Below are 24,877 nucleotides of genomic sequence, written 5' to 3' on the forward strand. Positions count from 1 at the left end.
CGAGTGGCACCACACATGCATATCTGCACCCAGGGTACTGCTGCTAAAAAATTATTATAAGCACAGGGGCATCGAGACACCTACAATGGAGCACCCACAGGGACACCCATCTCGAAGAACACCAGTGCACAAGGTGAGTAACCTCTTTTATATGTTTGACCTGTGTGAAATGAGTGTGTAGTTTCTTCACCAGGAAGAGGAAAGAAACTCATCATATGAAGCCTCAATACAGAAAAAGGATTAGATGGACATGTAGACAGACAGATACCTCAGATACCTGGCAGCAACCCCTCTGAGTCAAGTTTGAATTGCCTTCAGAATATGGTTTGTTATCACTTCCGCTGCCTTTGCTATTTGAGGCTGAACAAACAGCTTCACTCTTCAGATGCTGTTAATGTGCTATCTTTCACCAGCAGTGAAATTATAGAGTTCTGTCTTCTACCCTAATTATGGACTTTCTAAATTCTGTTGTGTTAGTAATCCATATAATCATTGCCATTTCTTTGTAGGATCTACCTCAGGGATATCTCAGCCAGGAAAAGACAGTTGCAATAAAAAAGGACCTAAAGGAATCTTTGGGAATAACTATTGGAGGTGGAAGGGACAATAAAAATAAACTTCCTATTTATGTTACTAGCGTGCAACCTATTGGATGCCTCTTCAGGGATGGCAGGATCAAGAGAGGTAAGGCAGCTTTCCAGACCCAGTTTCTCTTTTTATAATTTCATGAATGAACTCAGTGAATGGTTTTAGTGGTTTTGTAAGTGAAAGTTGGCATTAAACATTAATGAAGTTTGAAGCACTAAGTCCTGGGTGACACCCCAAGGTCAGAAGTTGTCTGTTACAAAAGGATAAATCTCTGTGGCCATGATAATTTTTTTTTTTATATAATCTGCAGGAGATGTGCTTTTGAGTATAAATGGCATCGATTTGACTCAACTAAACTACTATGAAGCTGTTTCAGCTCTGAAATCCAATGCAGCTTCCCACACTGTAGTCTTGAAAGCCTTGGAAATCCTTTTACCAGAGAGGGTACCAGAATCCACAGACCCACTCTCAGATATCAGGGAACATGGATTCAGTTGGTCACCCCTTTGGATCACATGGCTTGGATTACCTAGGTAAGTTTGTTTGGTCAATTTTCTATCCTTAGTATTGCTAGGGAGTCAGGTTTTCTACCTTATCTGACATTTAAGCAAAATGAATCACTGGCTGACCCTGAACCAAGTCAAATTTGGTGACAAGCCCTTTTAACAAAAGTAAAATAGACCATAAGTTGTCAGTATGTTCTCAGTAAAACAAATAAATTAATAAACTTGCATTGCTCTTCAGTATTTCTGAACCTCACCTCTTTTCAATATGGTCAGACTTTAGGTATCTGACAGTTCACTGAACATTTTCTCACATTGAATATGTCACAGAAGTTGAGAACAAAAGCAAGAATGTATTTATTTGAGGGGGAGGAGGAGAGAAGGTGTTTTATTACACAGCTTGCATTTGAATTGTGACACATGCACTGCAAACAATCCTCCCTAAAGCATCATGTTCTATGCTACTTAACAGAAGTCAGGACTACTGCCTTTTAGCAACTAATCTCATTGCTTTGCTTCAAAGCAAGCAAAGTCTTAACCTCATCTCAGCTGTGTAATTTTTAAGCTGTGTAAATTTTAAATGTGGCAGAGCATTTTTAAGGTTTGAACATTTCAGCTTTTCATTTCTGGAAAGAGATAGCAGATGCTCCTCTTTACTGGTCTCGGTTAAAGGACAATTTGGAGTGAGTTCCATCCTGAGAAGAGATGTAGGCTATGGCTTGAGTGACTAGACAGGGAGATTACATGAGGTTCAGGTTAAACAAAAGCTTTGCTAAGGGTTTGGATTTATTTACAGGCTTTTCTCGTGTGACCAAAGGAATCAAATTGGCAAAGCCTGTGGCTACCTTCCCATGTGCAGTTTATCAGTTTGTAACCCCCAAACAACAAACCTCAGAGGGCAGCTCTTATGTCTCTAGAGAACTATGTCTCTGGGCTTCTTGCACATAGAATCTTGGCCTGTCTCTTGAAAGTAACCTAAAGTTCTGAGACTAGCTAGTCTCAGCTGTACCTGATTAACTCATGTTGATGTAGGAAGCTGGGATTCAACCCCTAAATCTCTATGCCATTTAGTGCACTTAGGGTTTCCTTATAGGGGTCACTCTTGGGCAGGTGTATTGTGACTACAGAGCAAAAGTTTCTTTTACATCTCATCACAAATGCTGGGGAAGGTGAAGAGTGTTCTTTCTAAAGATTTCCTAGTTGTACAGACTCTGCTTTCCAAAATTCCATTTTGATTATGTCAGCCTCCTAGGGTTCTAGTCATCTGCTTTTGTTTTAAGTATAGGCCTCAGAGCTAGTATCCACGAAGTACCTTGCTTGACACATATTCAATGTTTGGTTTCACTTACCCTAATTGGCTGAGAACTTGAGCCAAGTTATGATTAAATTCGCCAACTTTAAGATCATAAAGTTGTGTTCTCATTTTAAAAAGTAGTGATGGCTGTATACATCCTCACAGGACCCTATGCAGCATTTCCCACTGACATGAAAAGCCATGATGTCAGAAGTACCCTTCCAGCACTGAAGCAGTGGCTGGAGAGTAATCAGATTCTATAATCTGGACAAACTAGAGAAATGGTCTGAGGTAAACAGGATGAAGTTTAATAAGGACAAATGCAAAGTACTTCACTTAGGAAGGAACAATCAGTTTCACACATACAGAATGGGAAGTGATTGTCTAGGAAGGGGTACTGCAGAAAGGGATTTAGGGATAATAGTGGATGACAAAGTAAATACAGGCAGTCCCCGACTTATGCGGATCCGACTTGCGTCGGATCCGCACTTACGAACGGAGCTTTCTCGCCCCGGAAGTCGGGGCGAGAAAGCCCCGTTCGTAAGCTGCTCCGGTGCCCCTGGTCTGCTGCTGCCCCTTGAGACCCGGTGCCTGTGGTCTGCTGGGGACGGCCCCCAGCAGACCACAGGCACCCGGACTGAAGCCGCAGCCGCGGGGGGTCCCGCGCCTCTGAGGCTTTGCCAGAGCAAAGCCTCAGAGGCGCGGGGAACCGCCGCTGCTGCCGCTCCAGTCTGGGTGCCTGTGGTCTGCTGGGTACGGTCCCCAGCAGACCACAGGCACCCTGACTGAAGCCGCAGCCGCGGGGGGGTCCCACGCCTCTGAGGCTTTGCTCTGGCACGGGGAGCAGAGCCGCAGCGGCAGCGAGGCGCGGGACCCCCCCCGCGGCTGCGGCTTCAGTCAGGGTGCCTGTGGTCTGCTGGGGACCGTCCCCAGCAGACCACAGGCACCCAGACTGGAGCGGCAGCAGCGGCGGTTCCCCGCGCCTCTGAGGCTTTGCTCTGGCAAAGCCTCAGAGGCGCGGGACCCCCCGCGGCTGCGGCTTCAGTCCGGGTGCCTGTGGTCTGCTGGGGGCCGTCCCCAGCAGACCACAGGCACCCAGACTGAAGCCGCAGCCGTGGCGGGGTCCCTCGCCTCTGAGGCTTTGCCAGAGCAAAGCCTCAGAGGCGCGGCACCTCGCTGCCGCTGCGGCTCTGCTCCCCGTGTCCCTGGTCTGCTGGGGGGGGGGGCGCAGCTAGTGTGCTCCCCCCCCCCAGCAGACCAGGCTTTTGTTTTGGACTCTGGGGCAGAGCAGCTGGGGCGCTGCCGATTGGTCCTGCAGCGCCCGTGGGCACTACTGGACCAACCCGGCAGCACCCCAGCTGCTCTGCCCCAGGTCCTGATTCAGCCGCTGCTGGTCAGTTTCAGCAGCGGCTGAATCAGGACGTCTGGGGCAGAGCAGATGGGGTGCTGCTGGGTTGGTCCAGTAGCACCCCAGCTGCTCTGCCCCAGGCGTCCCCAAGTCAGCTTCTGCTGAAACTGACCAGCGCTGACTACAGGAAGCCCGAGGCAGAGTTGCTCTGCCCCGGGCTTCCTGGAATCAGCTGCTGATCAGTTTCAGCAGCAGCTGACTTGGGGACGCCTGGGGTTCTTAAGTTGATTCTGTATGTAAGTCAGAACTGGCGGTCAGTTTCAGCAGTGTCTGAATCTGGACGCCAGTTCCGACTTACATACAGATTCAACTTAAGAACAAACCTACAGTCCCTATCTTGTACGTAACCCGGGGACTGCCTGTATGAGTGAACAGTGTGACACTGTTGCAAAAAAAGCAAACATGATTCTGGGATGCATTAACGGGAGTGTTGTGAGCAGGACACGAGAAGTCATTCTTCTGCTCTACTCTGCGCTGATTAGGCCTCAATTGGAGTATTGTGTCCAGTTCAGGGCACCACATTTGAAGAAAGATGTGGAGAAAATGGAGAGGGTCCAGAGAAGAGCAACAAGAATTATTAAAAGGTCTAGAAAACATGAGCTATGAGGGAAGACTGAAAGAATTGGGCTTGTTTAGTTTGTAAAGAATAAAGACTGAGAGGGGACATGATAGCAGTTTTCAAGTATCTAAAAGGGTGTCACAAGGAGGAGGTAGAAAAATTGTTCTCCTTGGCCTCTGAGGATAGAACAAGAAGCAATGGGATTAAATTGCAGCAAGGGATGTTTAGGTTGGCCATCAGGAAAAACTTCCTGTCAGGGTGGTCAAATATTGGAATAAATTGCCTAGGGTAGGTTGTGGAATCTCCATCACTTGAGATATTTAAGAGCAGGTTAGACAGACACATATCAGGGGTGATCTAGACAGTGGTTGGTCCTGCTGTGAGGGCAGGGGATTGGACTCAATGTTCTCTCGAGTTCCCTTCCATTTCTAGTGTGTTATGAGTCTGTTGCTCTGAACTGAATTCCGGCATCTTCTGAATACAGAATATTACACAACAGACTGCAGACATGCTTTCAGGGGGTGAAGTTTTTAGGATATGGTCTGAGGGGCACGTGGCGGGTATGTTTCATTTTGTGGTCTGCCAATGTTTACATAATTTGTTCCAAACAATATATATGATGGTAATTCCTTCCTTGAGGTTCCTTACTAATTTCCCCAGTTGCCCAAAGTGGTGGTTAATAATGACTAGTTGGCTGTGTGTTTTATAATTTTACTAAACCACTGAGGAAAAACAAACTTATTGCAGATCAATGCTGAGTTTCTCATTGCCCTCTTCAGCTAAATGTAGGTGTTCAGGCTTTTTGCCATGCTGACTTTTATACACTGCTCAGTTTGGTTTGGTTTTTAGTTTTTAACTTCTTCTAGGAAATGTTTGAGCCATCACTATATGTAGCCTTTTTGAAACAGTCCCTGAGAGCTGTGTTTTGAAACGCAGTGTGAAAATCAGAAGCTTACTACTAGAACACGGTCTGTTCCTCCTCCTCCCCCCGGTAAATATTTAATCCAGAAGATAGCTCTTGTTTTGTTGAAGAAAGCTAAATATTTGTTGTTAGAGTAGTTTGGTAGTGGAAGAGCAGAGTACGAAGAAGGAATGCTGGAAGCCTTACTGGCATATTCAGTCCTAATAATAAAAGATGAGGATAAGAAAAGACCTCAGGTCAGCTTATCCAGTCCCCTGCTCCAAGCAAGACCAACTCTAACTTTCAACACTTCTGTCCACAGTGCTTACAGTTTCCACTCTGTTACATTTGCACTTGTGGCTTATTGTTTGTGTCAAATGTAGTTTGTTGGCTAGCTCATTTTGGTTGTATTCTACACCTTTGTATTTGTCCTGTGCTGACATTGCCACACTGCATTGCCAGAAGGGTAGCCTTTTCTATGACAGGGCTCTGTCTTGTCTCCAGTAAGCTGCCTGGGTGGAAGTTAGAGTAGGAAATATCCCAGGTGTCCTAACTAGTCTTCTCCTCACAATAACAGATTCTTTCTGATGTTCAAAGCTGTGTATGAGCTATTAAAAACACAAGAATTACTCTACAGGACCAGATGGATGGCCATCTGGTCTATTGCCTAGCTTTTTATGGCTGACAGTAGCCAGTATCAGATGCTGCAGATGGGGATGTAAGACACCAACACTGCATCATTGGACTAGTTTTACCCTACCAAGCAGTTAATAGATGGCTTATGTTCTGAAGCAGAAGGTTTGCTATCCCGTGTTGATTGTTATCCCCTCTTAACATAACTGGGGGCATTTTTATTGTCCATATAAATGTCTAAACCTTCTTCATTCTTTGCCTCTGTGGTAATGAGTGCCAGAGTTAATTACATGCCTTCTGATTATTGTTGAGTGCTGATTTATGGCTGCTATGTTTGCTCTCCCAGTATTGGTGCACTCCATCCACTCCTTTTGGATATCTAGTATAGGTCACTGGACTCTCCCTTGCTGTTAAGAGCAGTATACTCCAGGAGCAAATGCTACTAGTTTTGTGTCATCTTTTGAAGAAGTCTGGCAAGCAGACCTAGTCTTGGGATATGATATTACATCAAACATTAGAAACTGAGCAGGTATACTCCAAAATGTGATAAGTCCTGCATGAAAAACCCTTCACAAACAAACTCTGATACGATTGTTTGGATCATTTAATAGAAGAAAGGTTGCTTTGCCTAACCACCGTAATGTTTGCTTTCCATCTGTGATCTCTGGCTGCTAAATGCAGCTGTTGTACTAAGTCCCCACAATACATGTTTGAAACCAGAAACTTGACTGCAGGTTAATTATAAGAGCCCAGCAATACTTCTTGCAATTACTTTTTGTATTAAAAAAAAATTCTGTAAGGTGTAACCCCTTAATAACCTTGACTGCAGTCTACTTATGCTTGTGGTGGGATAAGACTTTGTCCCCTGATGGATGCAGGTAGTATAGCAAAAGCTACAAGTTATCTGAGACCTCCCACATCACAAGGAACAATGAAGATTTTTAAACAAGCAATTCTAGGTGGAAAATAAGTGCTTAAGAACAAATCATGTGTGCCACTTCTGTGACAGTGCTTGTTTTCCAGTTACCTCCACTGCTGTCAAGATATTGTCCTTCATAAAACTAACTCAGAAAGCTGGGGATTCAGCATTGTTGGAGGCTTTGAAGAAGGCAAAGGAAACCAGCCATTTTTCATTAAAACTATAGTGCCTGGAACACCTGCCTTCCGTGATAGAAGACTAAAGTATGTATAATGTTTCTTTCATTATTTGTATCCATTCCAGAAGTACTGAGTTTAAATGTAGTCTGTGTAATTTTATTGAGCTTTTTTTTAACTAGCCTGACTGAAGTTTAGTGATTTAGCCAAGTTCCTTTTCATCCCAGCTCTTACCAATGACCACACAACCAGTTGTCTTTATTTCTACAATTAGGATAGAAGAGTAAGCTTACAAGCAGGGCTTGACAAAGTATTGAATCTACTCACCCGTGGCGAGTAGATTTCAGCCAGGTGCCCTGTTCATTTGCAGCGCGCACACGCGCAATGCGGGTCTTGCATGTGCGCAGTGCAGGGCTGGCAAGCAGCTTTTGCTGCCGTTCGTCAAGCCCTGCTTACAAGTGATTTATAAGTGAGTTAATACTTTTTTCTCCATCTCTGTGAAGGGTGTAATAACCAAATGGAAAAGGAATTAATTTACTACAAGAGGCAATTATGGTATAACTAACATTAACTGGATGAAATTAAGGGGATATTTAAGATTAATATCAGGAGAAACTTCTGGACAATGAGCCTTATTAAGTTGTGAATAATCTCTCAAGGGCCTGGTATTTAAACATCCCTGTTGATTGGGGTGTTTAAAACTAATGTGGTTGGCGCATTAGGAAAACTACTGGCTCTGAAACAGGCTGCATGGCTTAATCTCTCCCTTCTTTAACTTTTATAGTTGCCTTTCCCTGGGAAACTCCCTTTACAGTATCTTCCTCTCTAGTTAGGAACATATACTGCTTGCTGGCTCCTTCCAGAGAAGATGTCAGTGTTGCCCTTTTAGCTCCTCTGCCAGAGATACTGTCAGAGCAGAGATCTCGCACCATTCTAGAGGGGACTGTGTTTGTGAATGGTACAGACACTAATCCAACTAAGGACTTTTCAGTTATTTGGCAGTTATGTTCTGATATTAAATTAGTGTCTTGTCAATGGGACCTACCATTCTCTGGATATCATCTCTTCTTTCTTAGCATTAATTTTACTGATCTGTTTCCAAGGCAGCTGCTTTAACTAGGGGTTGTCATCCTGACTGATTTGTAAACTGTTAGTAGGACCTTTTATGAGGTAGTTTGGATGTGTCCTCCAGTATCTGCCTGTAAAGCAAATTCAAACTGCCAGCATGACCACACTCTCTATGAAGCACATGAGCACTTCCCCATCAGCTATTTACTAAACAAGCAGCTGCAGCAGGGACCTTTGGACAGATTATACCATCCATGCCCATCTCTGCCTTTTACAGTTTTCCTCTCTAGATTGTCTTCCTCTGGGCTGACAGACTCTTTTCTTGAACTCTAACCACCCTTCCCTCATTCACTTGACTTAAGCCTCTTCTCCTGTCCCCTCTGGCTTCCTAGATCTGTTACACTAATCCCCTCCCAACCTCTCCACCTCAAAAAATAAAAAGAAAGCAAAGGATGGCACTAACATGAGCTTTGCAAGCCATCCTTGCCCTTACACCTCCCCCCTTTGTGTCCCATTGATCTGGATTGTAAACGCTGAAGTACTGTCTCGTGTTTGTATGTTGCCTTGCATAATGGGACCTTGATCATTCAGGGTCACTGTGTCTCTGTAAGACTGATAATGGGAGTTTGGGTTGTATCCTGACAACAGTTTCCTCTTCCTTTATTAGGTGCGGAGATGAAATAGTGGCAGTGAATGGACTAACTGCTGTAGGAATGAGCAACTCTGAGCTAATTCCCATGCTGAAAGAACAGAAGAACAAAGTTACTCTTACAGTGGTGTCTTGGCCTGGAAGTCTTGTGTAAACATCAAAGCCAAATCTATGTTTACTTGATTTATGAGCCTCTGAGAGACCCAATGCACATTAGATTGATGGGATAGCTATAGATGTGGCAGGTATAGTAAGGAAATCCTGGACTCTTGGTGGATGATGAGCACTGTATAGTTGGCTTTCACTTCCTATTTGAAGAAAACATTTCCAGAACTCGCTGAAGGCAAATAGAACTTGTTGATAGAGCTAAATTTTAGATCAACATTGTAGCAAACTGGAGCAATTCTTTCACTAGCTTCATCATAAAGAGTTTTAAACAGTTGTGGGGACAACTATTTTTCCAGTGGTCCTGTATGAATCATGCATCTCTACTTTGAGCCAGTCTCTTCTTTTCCTGTGAGTCCTATTTCAGTCCTGCCCTAACCACTCATTGTAATTGAAACCTATCTAATCTCGTAAAATAAGAGCAAAGTTTCATAAACTGGTCAAGAGTCTCTGCCTGGCTGGTGTTTCTTGGATTTGTCATTTTGTATTTTTTTTTTTTTTTAAACACACCACTAACAAAACTAAATACCTAGATGGAAAAAATGTTTCATTACTAATGGTGTTCATGCTTCTAGCCAATTAAAAATCCCTGTTCACACTAAAGCATTGTTAGCTAGTGCAGAAATCCTTACTTCTAATGCAGGTTAAATGAATTGTTAGGGATAAAGTTTAAAACCCACCATTCTCAGCTCTATTCTCCTTGCCTTGTAACTTTCCTAAAACCATTTTTTACCATGTAGAAATGGGCTGTGAACATAACAGGCCCACCTATTCCCAAAAAACGACTATTCCAGGGAAGTAACCTCATTGCTTTTATGCATAGTTTGCTGGTAGTCTGAAAGCCATAGCTTTCGCCTCTTCTGTTTACCATTTTTCCCTCCCACCCAGCAGAATGGGGGTAGAATGATATGGCCACATTATACTACCCTCAGCCACTGTGAAATTAACTGCTACTAAAAGGACAGTATCCACTTTGGTTTGTCATCTTTGAGTAGTATAGTTAAGCTTGACAAAACTACTTTTTTCATAATTTCAACAGGTAAGATGTTTAAGAATTTTTTTAATCCTTCAATTTTCAATTGCAGGAAATTAGGGAGAGAGCATATAATTATTTAAAGACAGTAGACAGTGAAATTTTAAAGAACATATGAACTGTTCAAACACAATGAACCTGATACGTCAAAATGCACCAAGAATATCCTATACAACCTTGCTGGGTTCCTACCCCCAGGGACCATTTAACACTCCTCATGTGACCCCAGGGTCTGAAACTGAGTCTGTACACTAAAGTTCTCAAGCCAAGAAAGAAAAATACTGCTTATCTGTATATTAGTTATCACTGGAAATTCTGTCAGTTTGCATGTCAGTGATTTTCATCATGCATGGACATTTATTCAATCAAATCCTTCCAAGCCTAACTACCGAGTAGAATTTTAAAGCCCAAGATGTAAAGCTATTCTGGCTTTTGGACACTGAAAATCCAGAATACAGTAGTTATTTCCATGATCTATTTTCTATACATTTAATTCTAATATGTAGTAGAAATGATTGAAGGGTTTCTGTTGAACTTCCTTTAATTTCTGCTCAGGTTTCTTATTTCTTACATTGCCCCTTTGTAACAATGAGAACTTGATTTTTTTTTTAATTTTTATTAACATAATGGAGTAGCTCCCATCCTCTTAAGTGGAGCCCTACAAGAGCTATAAGTTAGCTGTTAGAGCACATCTGAGTTCTGTTCCTTATTAGATCAGTCATTTACATGCTAAGGATGTTAAATATAGATTGACTAGTCCAGTGGTGCGCAAGCTGTGGGTTGCCACCCCCAAGGGAGTAGCAGATGTCTACCAACAGCCAGGCCCAGCCTCTGGCTGCCCGGATCTAAGCGCTGCATGGCCGCCAGCAGCCAGGCCCTGCCATGGAGGTCATGGTTGAAAAAAGGTTGTGCACCACTGGACTAGTCAATAGGCACTTCCACTTTCCCCTTGGAAATGTACAAGAGCCCCACTGGGGGCTCTTGTGCATTTCAAAGCTGGCAGGAAGTCCCACTGACTCCGGGCTCCACGCACTTTGACGTGAACCCCGGGGCTCTGGTGCATTTCAAAGCAAAAGCACCCACATGGAGCCCAGAGTCAGTGAGATTTCCGGCTGGCCCTGGGCTGAATGCAGTAGGCCAGCTTTGAAATGCATAGGAGTCTCCAGCAGGGGCTCTTGTGCATTTGAAAGCAGAAGCACCTGCATAGAGCCTGAGATCAGCAGGGGACTCCCCAGCTGATCCCCGGTTCTGTGGAAATGCCCCGGGGTCAGCTAGGGAGTCCCCAGCTGGCCCTGGGCTCCATACAGCACTACCGTGTTTCAAAGGGGTCATGCTGCACAGAGCCTGGGATCTGCTGGGTGGCACTGCTCCTTTGAAACACCGCCATGGCATTTCAAAGTGGCAGTGCCACACGAAGTCCATACCCCATGCAGCACTGCTGCTTTGAAGTACCCCTTCCTGTCCCCCCTCCTTTGCTACCTATTTCTGATAGAGGCACAAAAGGGTGGGTGGTGAAAGCGATTAGTTAACATAAGTGTCCGATAAGCATTTGCTTATTGGATAGTCAACTAGGTGACTAGTCCTTAACATCCTTATTGCACACCCAGCAACGTATATTGCTTTTATCTAAGACTGCATCTAGACTGGCAAGATTTTGCGCAAAAGCGGCTGCTTTTATGCAAAATTTTGCTGCCAGTCTACACTGGCCGTATTTGCGCAAGAACACTGACTTTGTACTGTACAAAAATCAGTGGTTCTTGCGCAAATACTCTGACGCTCCCGCTCAGGGATAAGCCCTCTTGCACAAGTATTCTTGCGCAAGAGGGCCAGTGTAGATAGCCAAGTTAATTTCTTGCGCAAGAAAGCCCGATGGCTAAAATGGCTATTGGAGCTTTCTTGCGCAAGAGAGCGCCTACGCTGGCATGGATGCTTTTGCGCAAAAGATGTATTTTGTGCAAAAGCATCCGTGCCAGTGTAGACGCGCTCTTGCGCAAATACTTAACGGAAAAACTTTTCCGTTAAACGTATTTGCACCAAGTCATGCCAGTCTAGATGCAGCCTAAGGTTTTATGTAAGGACACTGAAAGCCCACTAACAGCCAATAGTTCAGGATCTGTTTCTTAAAGCTTCTGTGATGCATTATGCACCCCTTTCTTCAATTGATAGAACAGTGGTATGGATTTGGACTGCAGTTTTTCTAGGCCACTTGGACTGCTAGGTCTCTTTTTCCTGATATGTTCAATAGCTAGAGTAAAAATTCACTCAGCCTGCTGGAAAAAAATAACCTAGCACAATTTAATGCTATCCAGAATGAAGGAAATGCAGAACTTCAGGCATGTGGGTTTTTTGTCTTATCCATGCAGAGATACGTAAGCAGAACCTTGGAAAATACAAAGTGCAGATGTCTTGTTAAATCAGAGATTACTATGAGGCTTGGCTGAATTCCAGTTTGTAACTGACAACTGTTTAAACCTTTTAAAACCAGTTTTTAAATTCACTGTGCAGAATTACAGGTTTAAATAAAAAATGCTTAAAGTTTCAGTTGCAGGCAGTTATGAAGGGATCAGAGTTAACATTGATTTAAAAATTAATATATTAAAGCTTTAACAAAATTGATGTCAAGATATACAAAGTAAATATCCTTCAATCTGACTTATCAAGCAGCATTTTTCTTTCTTTGCCTCTGTAAATTTCTATTATTAATAGAAATGTTTTTCACGTGTGTGTGGGTATGGTGAATTGGGTGCATCCCAACACTAACCAATAAGTATAATAATTCAGAGTCTAATAATAACTTAGGGCAGTGTCTGTTGCTGTTCTAACATTTAACAGCCAGGCTGCTGGGGTGGTGGCATGTTTTTAAATGAAGGGGATGCTGCCAAAGGCAGAGTGATTTTTACCATTGCTTCATCTTATTTCAAGGTGCCTTCAGAATCACCAATAAATCTTAATTGCATATTGTTTGCATTGGCACAAGAATATAAAAATCTTAATAAACGTTGAATTGCTTTGATGCCTTTATTCTAAAATCACTAGAAAATAGGGTTAGTGTTCTTATCTGAGGGTCTGAAAATGGAATGCCTGACCAGTAGTGGCTATTACTCCAAGGCAATGTCTACACTGCACTGTAGTTTGAAATATGCAATTTGAGCTACACAAATTGCATCTTATTAAATAGCTTTTATAAATTGCAAAATAACCTGCTATTCTGAAAAATCACTCCTCTGGAATGAGGTTTACAGGGACATTGGAATAGCAAGCCCAAAATAATGGGTTTGCTGTTAAAATGTTGGATAGCTATTTTGGGATACTCCAGTATCCTTAAATAGCTTTGCAGTATAGATGTAGCCCAACAGTCCTTCTGTTCTCGATCAAGACAGGGCTTTCCTTCTGCTGGCTAAGGATTGGACATGGTTTATATATTGCATCTGTCAGAGCTGCTCTAGCTGAAGCTAGGTACCTGGTTCTGACCTGAACCTCTTCAGTGATTTATATTAGTAAATACGAAGAGTGTAACACTTTCAAATCAGAATAGTATTTAACTAAGGGTGTCCTTGGTAAGCTATTCAAGTGCTTCAGGCTTTTACCACCACCCTCACTATTACAGGCAGTCCCCGGGTTACGCGGATCCGACTTATGTCGGATCTGTACTTACGAACAGGGCTTTTCTCGCCCCGGAGGGCGTGGGCAGTGGGACTGCCCAGATGCGCCGTGGGCCTGCCGCCCGCATCCTCCGGAGCGAGAAAAGCTGCTCCGCATCTCCCAGCAGACCAGGGAGACACGGAGCAAAGCCATGGAGGATGCAGGCAGCGGGACCGCGGCGCATCTTGGTGGTCCCGCCGCCCACTTCTCCCTGGTCTGCTGGGGGAGGGGGGGCACAGCTAGTGCACCCCCCCCCACCAACCCCCAGCAGACCAGGCTTTTCTCGCCAACACCTGTGGTAGAGCAGCTGGGGCACTGCCGGGTTGGTCACTCAGCACTGCTACTCGGCGCTACTGGACCAACCCAGCAGCGCCCCAGCTGCTCTGTCCTAGGCATCCAGATTCAGCTGCTGCTGAAACTGATCAGCGGCTAATTCCAGGGAGCCCAGGGCAGAGCAACTCTGCCTCCAGCTTCCTGTAGTCAGCCACTGATCAGTTTCAGCAGTGGCTGAATCTGGACGCCAGTTCCAACTTACGTACAAATTCAACTTAAGAACCTACAATCCCTATCTTGTATGTAATCCGGGGACTGCCTGTACCCCTATTTTACAGGGATATGACCTGAAGCACATACTAAATGATTTACCAGAGGTTCCAGAGTCTGAGACAGAACTATTTAATGCTTTTCCAAATCAATCCTGGCTCTGCATTAACTTCTAAAGCTTTCCTTTAAGCAAGGCAAGCTTGTTTACTTTCAATAACCTGATGAGAGCTTTGGCAAAATGTCTGTTTCCAAATTAAGTTCATCTCCTCAGTGTATAGATGCAGCTAGAATCACTTTACACCAGTTTTTCACATTATTTTGAACTAAAACTAGTCAAGGTTTTGAGTAATGAAGATTTTATGCAAAATGGTTTTCAACCTGTTGAGTGTGCAACAATGGCAGATGCTGACCCACTCTGGATAACAGGCAAATACACAAGATGCACACACTTGAGTGAAGTAGTTATGAATTACTTTAGCCAGGAGTTGGAATTCTGCAAAGATTTTTTTCCCCCCGATATTAACCTAGGGGAGAGAAGATCAGTGTCTTTCTTCAAGCCATAGGCCAACAGTCTCCTCTATATTACAGCTGCAGATAATGGTGAGGTGATGAATTGGGCATTCTCTGGAGAAACATGCTACTATCTAGGGTGCAAGTGGAAGTTAGAGCAGTAAGTGTTGTTCATGAGATTCCACACCCTCTTCCCCATGGAGCCAAATCAATGAGTGCAGGATACAGTAGTACAATAGGCATGGAGGAGAAATTTTGCCTAAGTAGGGACATGCTCTGTATTTACTTTTTCCAGTATAAGGGTTGGCATAGGTTATCACCTTTTACCCCCATTTTCTCCCTAAGCCTCCATTCAGTGTCCTGTATGTTGTGGGAAGGGGGGGAACTAGGAGGCAACTAAAGGTAAAATCATGGATAAATGCAACAACATTATACTAGTTTAAATGAACTGTGCAGACTATTTTGGTATGTCTACCCAGCTGGTGGAATTGAGCCTCCCAGCCTAGCACAACAACTTCACGTTCTAGAAATAATGTGAATGTTGTGGCATAGACAGTGGCTGGAGAGTAACTGCTCTCATCCTGCTAAGTCTACCTGGCTCCCTTCAGTCCAAACTCAGGTGGCTAACTTATGCCACATCGAAATGGAGTCATAAAAAGTGGAAAGTTGGTCAAATTACAAAGGATGAATAAGCGAACAGGTATGCAGGGGCAAGATTAGAAAAGCAAAGGTGCAAAACAAGCTCAAACGAGCAAGAGACAAAGGGTAACAAGACAACATTCTATAAATATATTGAAGCAAGAGGAAGACCAATGGCAGGGTAGGCCCATTGCTCAGTGACGAGGGAGAAAGAGTAAGAGGAAATGGTAGAGGTGCTTAATGTCTTTGTTTCAGTCTTCAAGACATCTGATGAAGGAATGCCTAACATAGTGAATGCTAGTAGAAATAGGGTAGATTTAGATAAAAGTTAAACATTACTTAGAAAAGTTAGATGTCTGCAAGTCACCAGGGCCTGCTGAAATGCATCCTAGAATACACGAGCTGACAGAGGAGGTATCTGAGCCTTTACCTATCATCCTTGAAAAATCATGGAAGACAGGAAAAGGGCAAATATAGTGCCCATCTATTAAAGGGAAATAAGAACTCAGGAAACTACAGACAAGTTTAACTTCTGTGCCAGGGAAGATAATGGAGCAAGTAAAATCAGGAATTTATTAAGGAATTCATCTGCAAATATCTCGAAGAAAATAAAGTGATAGGTGACAGCCAGGATGGATTTGTAAAGAACAAATCATGTCAAAATCTGATCGCTTTCTTTCATAGAATATTGAGTCTTATGGGTAAGGGAGAAGATTTTAGTAAGGGATTTGATACAGTCTCACATGAACTTGATAAACTAGGTAAATACAACTCAGATGGGCTACTATAAAGTGAGTGCATAACTTGCTGGATAACCACTCAGAGTAGTTATTAATGGTTCACAATCATGATGGAAGGATGTAACAAGTGGGGTTCTGTAGGGGTCTGTTTTGGGATCAGTTCTGTTCAATATCTTCAACAATTTTGATGAGGGCATAGAATACACTTAAGTTTGCAACCCCTTCCAGATTGGTATTATCTGCAAATGCTTTGGGGGATAGGGTCAAAATTCAAAATGATCTGGACAAAGTAGAGAAATGGTTTGAGGTGAGTAGGATGAAGTTTAATGAGGACAAATGCAAAATACTCCACTTAGGAAGGAACAATCAGTTTCACACATACAGAATGGGAAGTGACTGTAGGAAGGAGTACTGCAGAATGGGATCTAGGGGTCATAGCGGACCACAAGCTAAATGAGAGCCAACAATGTGATACTATTGCACAAAAAAAAAAAAACCCACATGATTCTGCATCAAAACAGGAGTTTTGTGAGCAAGACACAAGATGACATTCTTCCACTCTACTCTGCGCTGATTAGACCTCAGTTGAAGTAGTATGTCCAGTTCTGGGCACCACATTTTAAGAAAGATGGGGAGAAATTGGAGAGGGTCCAGAGAAGAGCAACAAGAATGATTAAAAAGTCTAGAAAATATGATCTACGGAAGGAAGACTGAAAGAATTGGGCTTGTTTAGTTTGAAAAGGAGGAAGACTGGGGCGGGAGGGGCATGATAGCAGTTTTCAAGTATCTTAAAAGGTGTCACGAGGAGGGAGAAAAATTATTCTCCTTGGTCTCTGCAGCTAGGACAAGAAGCAATGGGCTTAAACTGCAGCAAGGGAGGTTTAGGCTGGACATTAGGAAAAACTTCCTAACTGTCAAGGTGGTTAAACACTAGAATACGTTGCCTAGTGAGGTTGTGGAATCTCTATTACTAGAGATATTTAAGAGCAGGTTAGACAGACATCCATCAGGGATGATCTAAATGGTGCTTGGGCCTGCTCTAAGGGTAAGGGACTGGATTTGAGGATTTCTCGAGGACCCTTCCAGGTCTAGTGTTCTATGATTCTATCCATGTCACCTATTTTATTGCACTAGCTTGAGCAAAGCTAGCACATACTGGGGACATATACTGGTAGCTGCACTGTAGACATACCATAAATCTCTAGTCACTCACTGGCATTTCTTCTGAGACTGTTGAGCTGCATGGTAGTTTGTCAATAGCATATCTCCCACTCCACCCACCAGTTGTAAAGCATTAAACATTTCTTTGGGAGAGGCTGGCATGTGAATGACTCCCATTGCTCTGCTCTGTCCTGTTCCTTTAGTTGAAAGTGGGTCTGAGAGGGGGACCAGATAGAAAGTGAAAAAAAACTGACAGGCCCTATGTAAGAGACACTCTTCTTGAAGGCAACCACCTCCACCTTTGCAATACTGTATATTCACAGTGAAGACTGGTTGCAAATCTAAAATTTTGAAGTCCTACTAAATGACAAACTTCAGTGCATTGTATGTACTGGGCAAATGCTGAATACCTTTTACCCACTCTCTGCCATTAACAAGTGTTCTTGGTATGGCTTCCCCCCCCACCCCGCCCGACTTTAGTACTCACAAAAGTTGCCTAATGAACTTATTTTCTATTCTCTTGCTCTGGAGCCAGAGCACTGCCAGCAAAGTGACCCTTACACAGCTTTTCCTACAATGTCTGGTCTGCCAGTCTGGCCTCTTTGCAGATGTCACCACAACAGCTAATTCCTATTGAGTAATATAAAATACTCCATCAATCTCATCACCAGATTAAATTGTTCTGTTAAAGTTAGGCAGGGCAGCACTAAGCATTGAAAAGGGGAGTAAATACATTGAACTCTGGTCTGTTTTTTCTTCTGCTTGTGCCTTCCGAATGCACTTCTGTTGCTTAAAGACAATGGATATTTTTTGAAAACCACATTTACAAAAAATTGCCTTTATTCTGCTCCCCACAGGTTTTGTAGTTAATGACCCATCAAATGCAGTGTCATAGCATACAAACTGATAGCATCATGCTATACTGGCTCAAGTTTCAAAGGTTGTAAGCTTCACACAACACTCAGACTTGCATGACTACAGTACAAAAATGTAAAATTTCAAACCATCTTATTTTGGGGAAGGATTTAAGACATTTTTAAATATCATTCATATACATGGAAGATATTTAAAATGAAATAGTTGTGGATTCACACACACAAGTGCAGTATTCTGTTTTAAGAACCTGGAATACACAACAAACCCCCGTTTTCCACTGAAGATTGTTTAAAAAAATAAATCAAAGACCCCCAACCCTAAATCAAACAGCGCATGGAATTTGTTTGCATTTATTTTGAGATTGGGGGGGGGGGGGGGGGCTGGCACGGAAATGTATTGCACAGATGTACTGCTGATGAATATAAATAAGTAAACCCAACAATGTCAAACTGCTGGTTGGGGATTCATGTTCGTTAAAGTGTTATTCATCTCAATGGTTACAAAACAATCCAAAATTTAAAAAGAAAATCGTGCTCTCACCAGTCTTCCACCAAATGTGACTTTCCATTTACAGGTGTAACGTGGTAGAACTACATTTGCAATGGGTTAAAAAGCTGGGTTTTGAAGTCTCTGAATACCCTACCTCCTAAAAAGCCATTAGACCAAAGCAAGTTCCAATGGCAACCCCTAAAGTAGTTCCTTTCCACATGCTGACAATCCTTCCATGGACAAATGATAGATACTTTTGCAACTATGAAGAAAGATTTGGGGGATGAGACTTTCACTAACAGAAGCCAGATTCTAAGCTGGCACGTAGAGGACCTAAATCACACTTTTCTTTGGACAATAAAGTTCAAGTTGCAGTTACTGTCCTACTTTTTAAAAAAAGGAATGATGGCTGCGCAAAAAACCTCTATCTAAATATGTTCGTTTCAGCTGAAGCTGTCTTTCATCAGAAACCATAGGATCCGATACAGTGACGTTCTCCTAGGGACGTTTACAAGAAGAATAGTTCTTGCTGTATATGCGGTTACTGCCATACTTTGTCTCATATCCAAGTTTAACTGTGTGTTCAGCCTTAAGGCTTGAGCTGTCACGTTGCATTTTAATACTTGACCATCAGAATCATCTCCGCTTCCCTTGGAAAATAGTTAGATGCCACACAGCTTGCAAAGGAGCAAGTCCCTCCTACTGGATAGCAGGGGGGGCCATTACTCCTTAGCATCTTGTTCATCTCCCTCTGCGACGCCCTCATCACTGGCCTCCTTTTCCTCTTTGTTGCGCTTGTTCTTTTTGTGCTTGTGGCGCCGGTGGCTTTCGCCCTCTTCGCTCTCGTGCTGCTTACTGCAATGAGGGGGAACAGGTAGAGAAACCAGAATCAAGTGTCAGTATGACCAACTGCCATAGTGGTCCAATTGTACCTATGCCAAAAGCTGCTAACAAGGATGAGACATTTGTGACCTAGAATGAATATAACAGACTCTACAGAGGGAACATGATGATGCCGTGGAAAGGTTTCATCAAAACTCACTTGGGACACTCTTGGTACTCTTAAACATCAAAACTACAAGGGAATTATGCAGGTTGGCCCAAGTGGATGCTGATAAACTTCTGCAATGGCACACCATTATATCAGCTGTACATGCCACATGTTGGACAGAAACCAGTGTTCCCTGTATGTTGTGCACTTGCATGGCACATCTCAGGAGAGAGTCACATGCTGCCCAGCTGATTAACAGAGCACTCACAGCAAAGTTTGTTTTTTTTCCTACTGGTGGTACATTTGTACTTGCCTGGGTGCATATAGAAAAATTTAAATTTTGCACATGGATGGAAAAGATTAGAGGGAATATTGACAGACTGCTGTAGAATAGGTATAGGAATTTTACTAGGCCTATTTTTGGCAACCCTTCCACTGTAAAAGTCAGGTTCCAAAAATATCAGGAGTGCAGGGAATGCAGGCTAGGTAAAGGGTGTGAGGGAGAGAACAAAAATAAATTTGATAGACTGCTGAAAATTTACCAACACTAATTTTTCTATATAGAATCCTTTCAGACTTACCCAGGCTGGAAAGACTGGCAGGGGGAACTGCTGACTTCCTCGCAGGACAAACAGCCTAATTCTACCTCTGATAAGGTTGGACATGGACTGAACTTTCCCCCGTCTTAGGTGTCAGGCCACGGGACCATGTGGAAAGGGTCTCTCCTGCTTCCCAAATGTGTAAGGTCTCTCTGCCAGGCTTTGTTTTGAAAAAGAGAAAATGAGCACTGCACTTGCTCTGGGGGTTAAGGATGGACAAACCAATGCAGCAGTTTTGTGTAAGGGGAAGTGCAGACAAGTAACTCCCAATGGATCTATCACATGGATGTATTCACCGTGTATACAAAGTATGTATAGTACATTCTTATTACAACTGGCACTCAAGCCCAGTGGTGGAGGCGCACCTCTTGCTGAATACTGACACCCTATGTACAAATCACAAGGCTGCAAGCCCGTTTCTAATCTGCTTTCACCAAGTTTTCATCATCATAAAATGAAGCCAATTTTGGAACATTGATAACTTAATATCTTCCCACAAAGTTGCTCACAGCATTTCTTGCACAGGGAGTTATGCCTCCCAGCACCCTGGGAGACAGGAGAGATCCCCTGTCCAAAGTCACCTAACATATCCGTGGCAGTCCCAGAAACGGATTCTACTTCTGTTTGAGAGCATGAGGAAAATCCATTTAAATGTGTCAATTCCATCTGGCATTCTATAGCTAATTCCTTATCTAAGCACTCTAATCGCTTTTGGCAATGTTTCAGCCAAGTCGATGCTGCCTGTGATTTCCTGTATTTCTACTACAACAAATCTCCTGGGTACCAGTTTTGTTATTAAAATAGCACTACTTCCATTTGTTTTCCATCTTGTTTTCATTGTGGCCCTCGCCCTTTGGTGTGATTTTAACCCTTCCTTTACTGCAAGAGAACAGTCAATACCTCTTACTGAAATTCCTGTGCATCCTGAAAGATGAGAATAGGGTTTTGCCTCCAGTTTCCAGCTAGGTTTTTCTAATACAACTTTCAAAAGCAAGTGCATCAATTACATGAAGAGAAGGCATGGTCTCTCCTGCAGAGAACCAGCCTAAAACATTAAGGCCTGGTCTACAGTTAGGTCAGCATAAGGCAGCCTGTGTCAACCTAATTTAGGATGTAGTATGTACACTGACCTTTCTCCCTCTCCATATCTCCACCTCCATGAGAGGTGTAAGGCTTATGTCAGTGGAGTTAGGGTAATGCAGGGTCTCTACAGACCCTGCGATATTTACATCAGCTGTTGGTTGACTTTCACAAATGACAAGAAAGTCATTCAAAGCTCCACCTGCCACCCTAGGGCAGATGGAGGGCTCCAGCTACAACCTACTTACCACCAAGGTCTCAACTCCCAGATGGAAGCCTGGAAGCAGTAGAGTGTCTTGAGGGGGCAGAGATACAAATATCAGAGCCAAGAGCCCAGGCTCTCACCACATACCGACCTATTATGTCAGTGGCAGCACTCCTGGGGAGGGCACCACCATGAACACAAAGAGGGCAGTGTGGACATGAGCTACCACAGTAACTACTGTGATTGTTGGAGGTCAGTCAAAGTAAGATGCAGACATGCCCTTAGGTGGAAAAAATCTACCTCCTTTGTTAACAAGATGCTCATTGCTGTGGTATCGGAGCAGCTCCTAGAATTCTGACGCATATTAATACAGAAGTCGGAGGCTGGACTAAAGTTTAGGCTGGCTATTTGGTTGATGGGAGTGCTATTTTGGGAAAGATTCGTTCAAGGAGTAATGTTCACTTTGCTCTGAAGGAGCCAAGATCCACAAACATCCTGATCTACTCCAACGGTGATGTCTTTATGAGAGGAGCACTATCTCCATGTGGAGGAGAGGGAAAAAGACATACTGAGAGACAGGCATCTTGCAGCAGACAGGTCCATTGTTTTAGCAGAGCTCAGCTGAGTTCTCCCTTCCTCTTGAGTCTGACATTTGCTTTTCATGGGAAGTTGGAATTTCCTGGTGCAGAGTCCATGGCCAGCAATATCCTTGCTGGGAACCAATGTGGGGGACTACAAATGGCACTCTGCCAGATCCCCACAGCTAGCCTTGCTCTACTAGTATGTACAACATGAACACATAGAAATACAAAACAACCCTCCCTCTACCATGGATGGCTCTGAATCCCTGGCCAAATGCATTTACTGATGGGGATTTTGCCTTCCTCTGAAGCATCAGATATTGAACAATGTCACAGTGGACTGTAGATATTCCAACCTCTGTCCTGAGCCAAGATCCACTTCCACTTAAACATCCTGCTCCCCCAACACAGAAACTTACCGTCTTGAAGACTTATGTTTACTGCTCTCCTCCTTCTCTCTGTGCCTGCGCTCCCGGTGGCGATCCTCCCGCTCTCTGCTCCGATCTCTACTTCTGCGGTAATCCCGCTCAAAATCATAGCTTCGCTCTCGACTGTAGTAGCGATATCGCTCATCATCACTGTGGGGGGAGAGGGAAGGGGGAGGAAGGCATACATACAGTGAAGCAGGGAAGCTTCTAATACATGAGCTATGTTCACAGAGCCTGTAAAATTCTAGGGTCTCAGAAGGCCTCCTCCACTTACAGCCTCTAGGGATCTATAACCCCAGCATCCCAAGGGAAATAACACCCCTTGGTAAAGTACGATGTTGACTTAATCTGGAATTTTCCACTAGCACAAGCAGAACAGATATTTGAAAAGAAAAACCCTTGCAAGTCCATGAGCTTAGTGGAGTTCAGATACAAAACACACATTTGAACAAACATTCATGCAACTGTAATGCAAATTTCTTAATAATAAGCAAAGAAATAATAGTTTCCTATTCCCATCCACAGCTCTCCCACAACACACTAACCCCTTCTACATAAGATGTAGGAGACTTCAGCCTAAATAGGAAACACTGAACCAGTTCATTCTATAAGGATATATAAGAGTTTAAGGAACATTCTTACATGTGGATGGGGGCAGAGGTCCTGGCAGTCTTTCTGGGACACATTTGTGACATGCCCTGTCACTACTGGTCAATCTTGCTCTAGATTTTCCATAAACTAGAAGGAAATGACCAAGTGGATCAGAAACTAGGGATGTAGCGACTAGCTGATTATCCAATAAGCAAATACTTATCAGTTAGTCGACTAGTGACTCAACTACTCGCTCCCTTATCTCCTGCTTGCTGCCTCTATCAGAGAGGCAGCAAGGTGGGAGGGGGGCAGGTCCAGTGTTGAGGGGAGCCATCTTAAAATCCAATTCACCCAGTCCTGTTTCTGTGGGGAAAAGGGGCACAGCGGGGAACTGGTGCTGCTTCTGCCTTTGACAGCAGAGCTCTTGCTACATTTCAAAAGCAGAAGCACTGTGGGAAGCCTGGGGAGAGCTGACCCTGCTCTCCCAGCGGTGCTTTGCTTTTGAAATGTAAGAGAGCCCTCCTGGTTCTCTTGTACATTTCAAAAGCAGGGAGCATGGAGCCAGTGGGGGACTGTTTGAGACCATGCTTTGCCTTTGAAGTCCTGCTGGCTCTTTCAGAAGCAGAGGTGCCCTTATCAACAAATCAAATAGTCGATGCAAATTACATCGACTACTCAATTAGTTGATTGATCTAAATTTAACATCCTTACCAGAAATGTTATCCTTGTCACTCTTCAGGCTATTTTAACATCACACGAATCACAGAGCATCTGCCACTTCACCTGAGCCTGTTTTTATTGAATTATGCATACAAACAACAATATATAAACACGCAAATACATGCACGCAGGAAGAACGTATAATGCACACAGAGACCTCTTGGTCTGATGGTCTGCACCCTCCCTCCAGCCTAAACATCTCACCTTTTTCTATATAAAACTGCATATAGAAAATTGAGAGATTCTGCAGTTCCCACTCTCTTCTGTCTGCCTTGTCTTATAGCTCATCTTCCCCATAAAAATGGGGAATACTAAGCCGAAGAAATCCCAAGTCCCATCATTGGAAACAAGAATGAAACAGCCTCAAGTTAAAGAAAACGTCCAAACACTCAAAAAAAAGATGTGTTCTGGGAACTATTGCATCAAAGAGGCTTGAATTACTCTAACTTGCCCTACCTGGTAAATACAATTTCACTTGCTAGATGTCAACATACTCTACAGCAACTAAAAATGTTAGCACAATGCTTGGAGTGCTAAACAGATCACATGATCCTTGTCCCTGGAGTTACAGAAGCCTTATAAATTCCAGTATGTTAACACCCTCATTCCTTCCTTGCCTGATGACCTTCCAAAAATGCTCTAAACCTTTTAAAAGAGTGCTTTGTTACAAGAAGCTACCTTGTTTGCTCAGCTCAATGGCCTGGAAGTTCCCAGAGCAAACAGCATTCTATGCCAGGAATAGACATCTATTTTAGCAATGTTTTCATCGACTACTGGCACTGCTGAGAGGAATGCTTGTAACAATATTAACAGTCTTGATGTTGCTGTTGTCACAAGCCAAGTCCTATGATGAAGAGTGCAAAGCAAATGCATTGAAGGAATCACAATTGTCCAGTCTTTCCTGTGTCACTGCTTCACAGCTTCCTCTGCTGACCTCTCACGTCCCTAATGTCCCCATAAACCACAGTGATTCCCAGCAAGGTGGCAGTCTCCACAGAAATGCCCATTGTCATTAAGGGTTTACACTACATGCCGTGTTCAAGGTGAACAGCGCTCCTTACCCCGTAAGCTTTCAGACCATGGGATGCCACAAAAAGGGCAGTTTCTCTTCCAAATTGTTACATTTTAGAAACTTTACAACTATTCATCTTGAAGCTATACAAAAGGTGAGCATATAATGTTATTA

The 24,877-nt window shown here is 43.4% G+C and overlaps 2 protein-coding genes across 10 annotated transcripts in view; one reads left to right on the forward strand and one right to left on the reverse strand.

The window, feature by feature from the left end:
• Nucleotides 1-9,694, forward strand: part of LOC102448049 (ligand of Numb protein X 2-like) — a 55,024-nt gene extending 45,330 nt beyond the window's left edge. For all 9 annotated transcript variants that reach the window (XM_075940861.2, XM_075940864.2, XM_075940858.2 and 6 more), the window contains 4 exons: nt 510-684; nt 899-1,121; nt 6,910-7,068; nt 8,717-9,694. In XM_075940861.2, the coding sequence (XP_075796976.2) occupies nt 510-684; nt 899-1,121; nt 6,910-7,068; nt 8,717-8,852 (693 nt within the window). In that variant the 3' untranslated portion in view covers nt 8,853-9,694. The remainder of the gene's footprint in view (nt 1-509; nt 685-898; nt 1,122-6,909; nt 7,069-8,716) is intronic.
• Nucleotides 9,695-18,372: 8,678 nt separating this feature from the next.
• The window catches only part of LOC102462394 (uncharacterized), a 37,374-nt gene continuing 30,869 nt past the window's right edge, over nt 18,373-24,877 (reverse strand). Inside the window, exons 15-16 of the mRNA XM_006136236.3 lie at nt 22,372-22,530; nt 18,373-19,351 (exon numbers count right to left, since the gene is read on the reverse strand). Of these exons, the coding sequence (XP_006136298.2) occupies nt 19,219-19,351; nt 22,372-22,530 (292 nt within the window). The 3' untranslated portion in view covers nt 18,373-19,218. The remainder of the gene's footprint in view (nt 19,352-22,371; nt 22,531-24,877) is intronic.

This window comes from Pelodiscus sinensis, chromosome 13, assembly GCF_052426305.1.
Source record: "Pelodiscus sinensis isolate ZL-2025 chromosome 13, ASM5242630v1, whole genome shotgun sequence".
Classification (NCBI taxonomy): Eukaryota; Metazoa; Chordata; order Testudines; family Trionychidae; genus Pelodiscus; species Pelodiscus sinensis.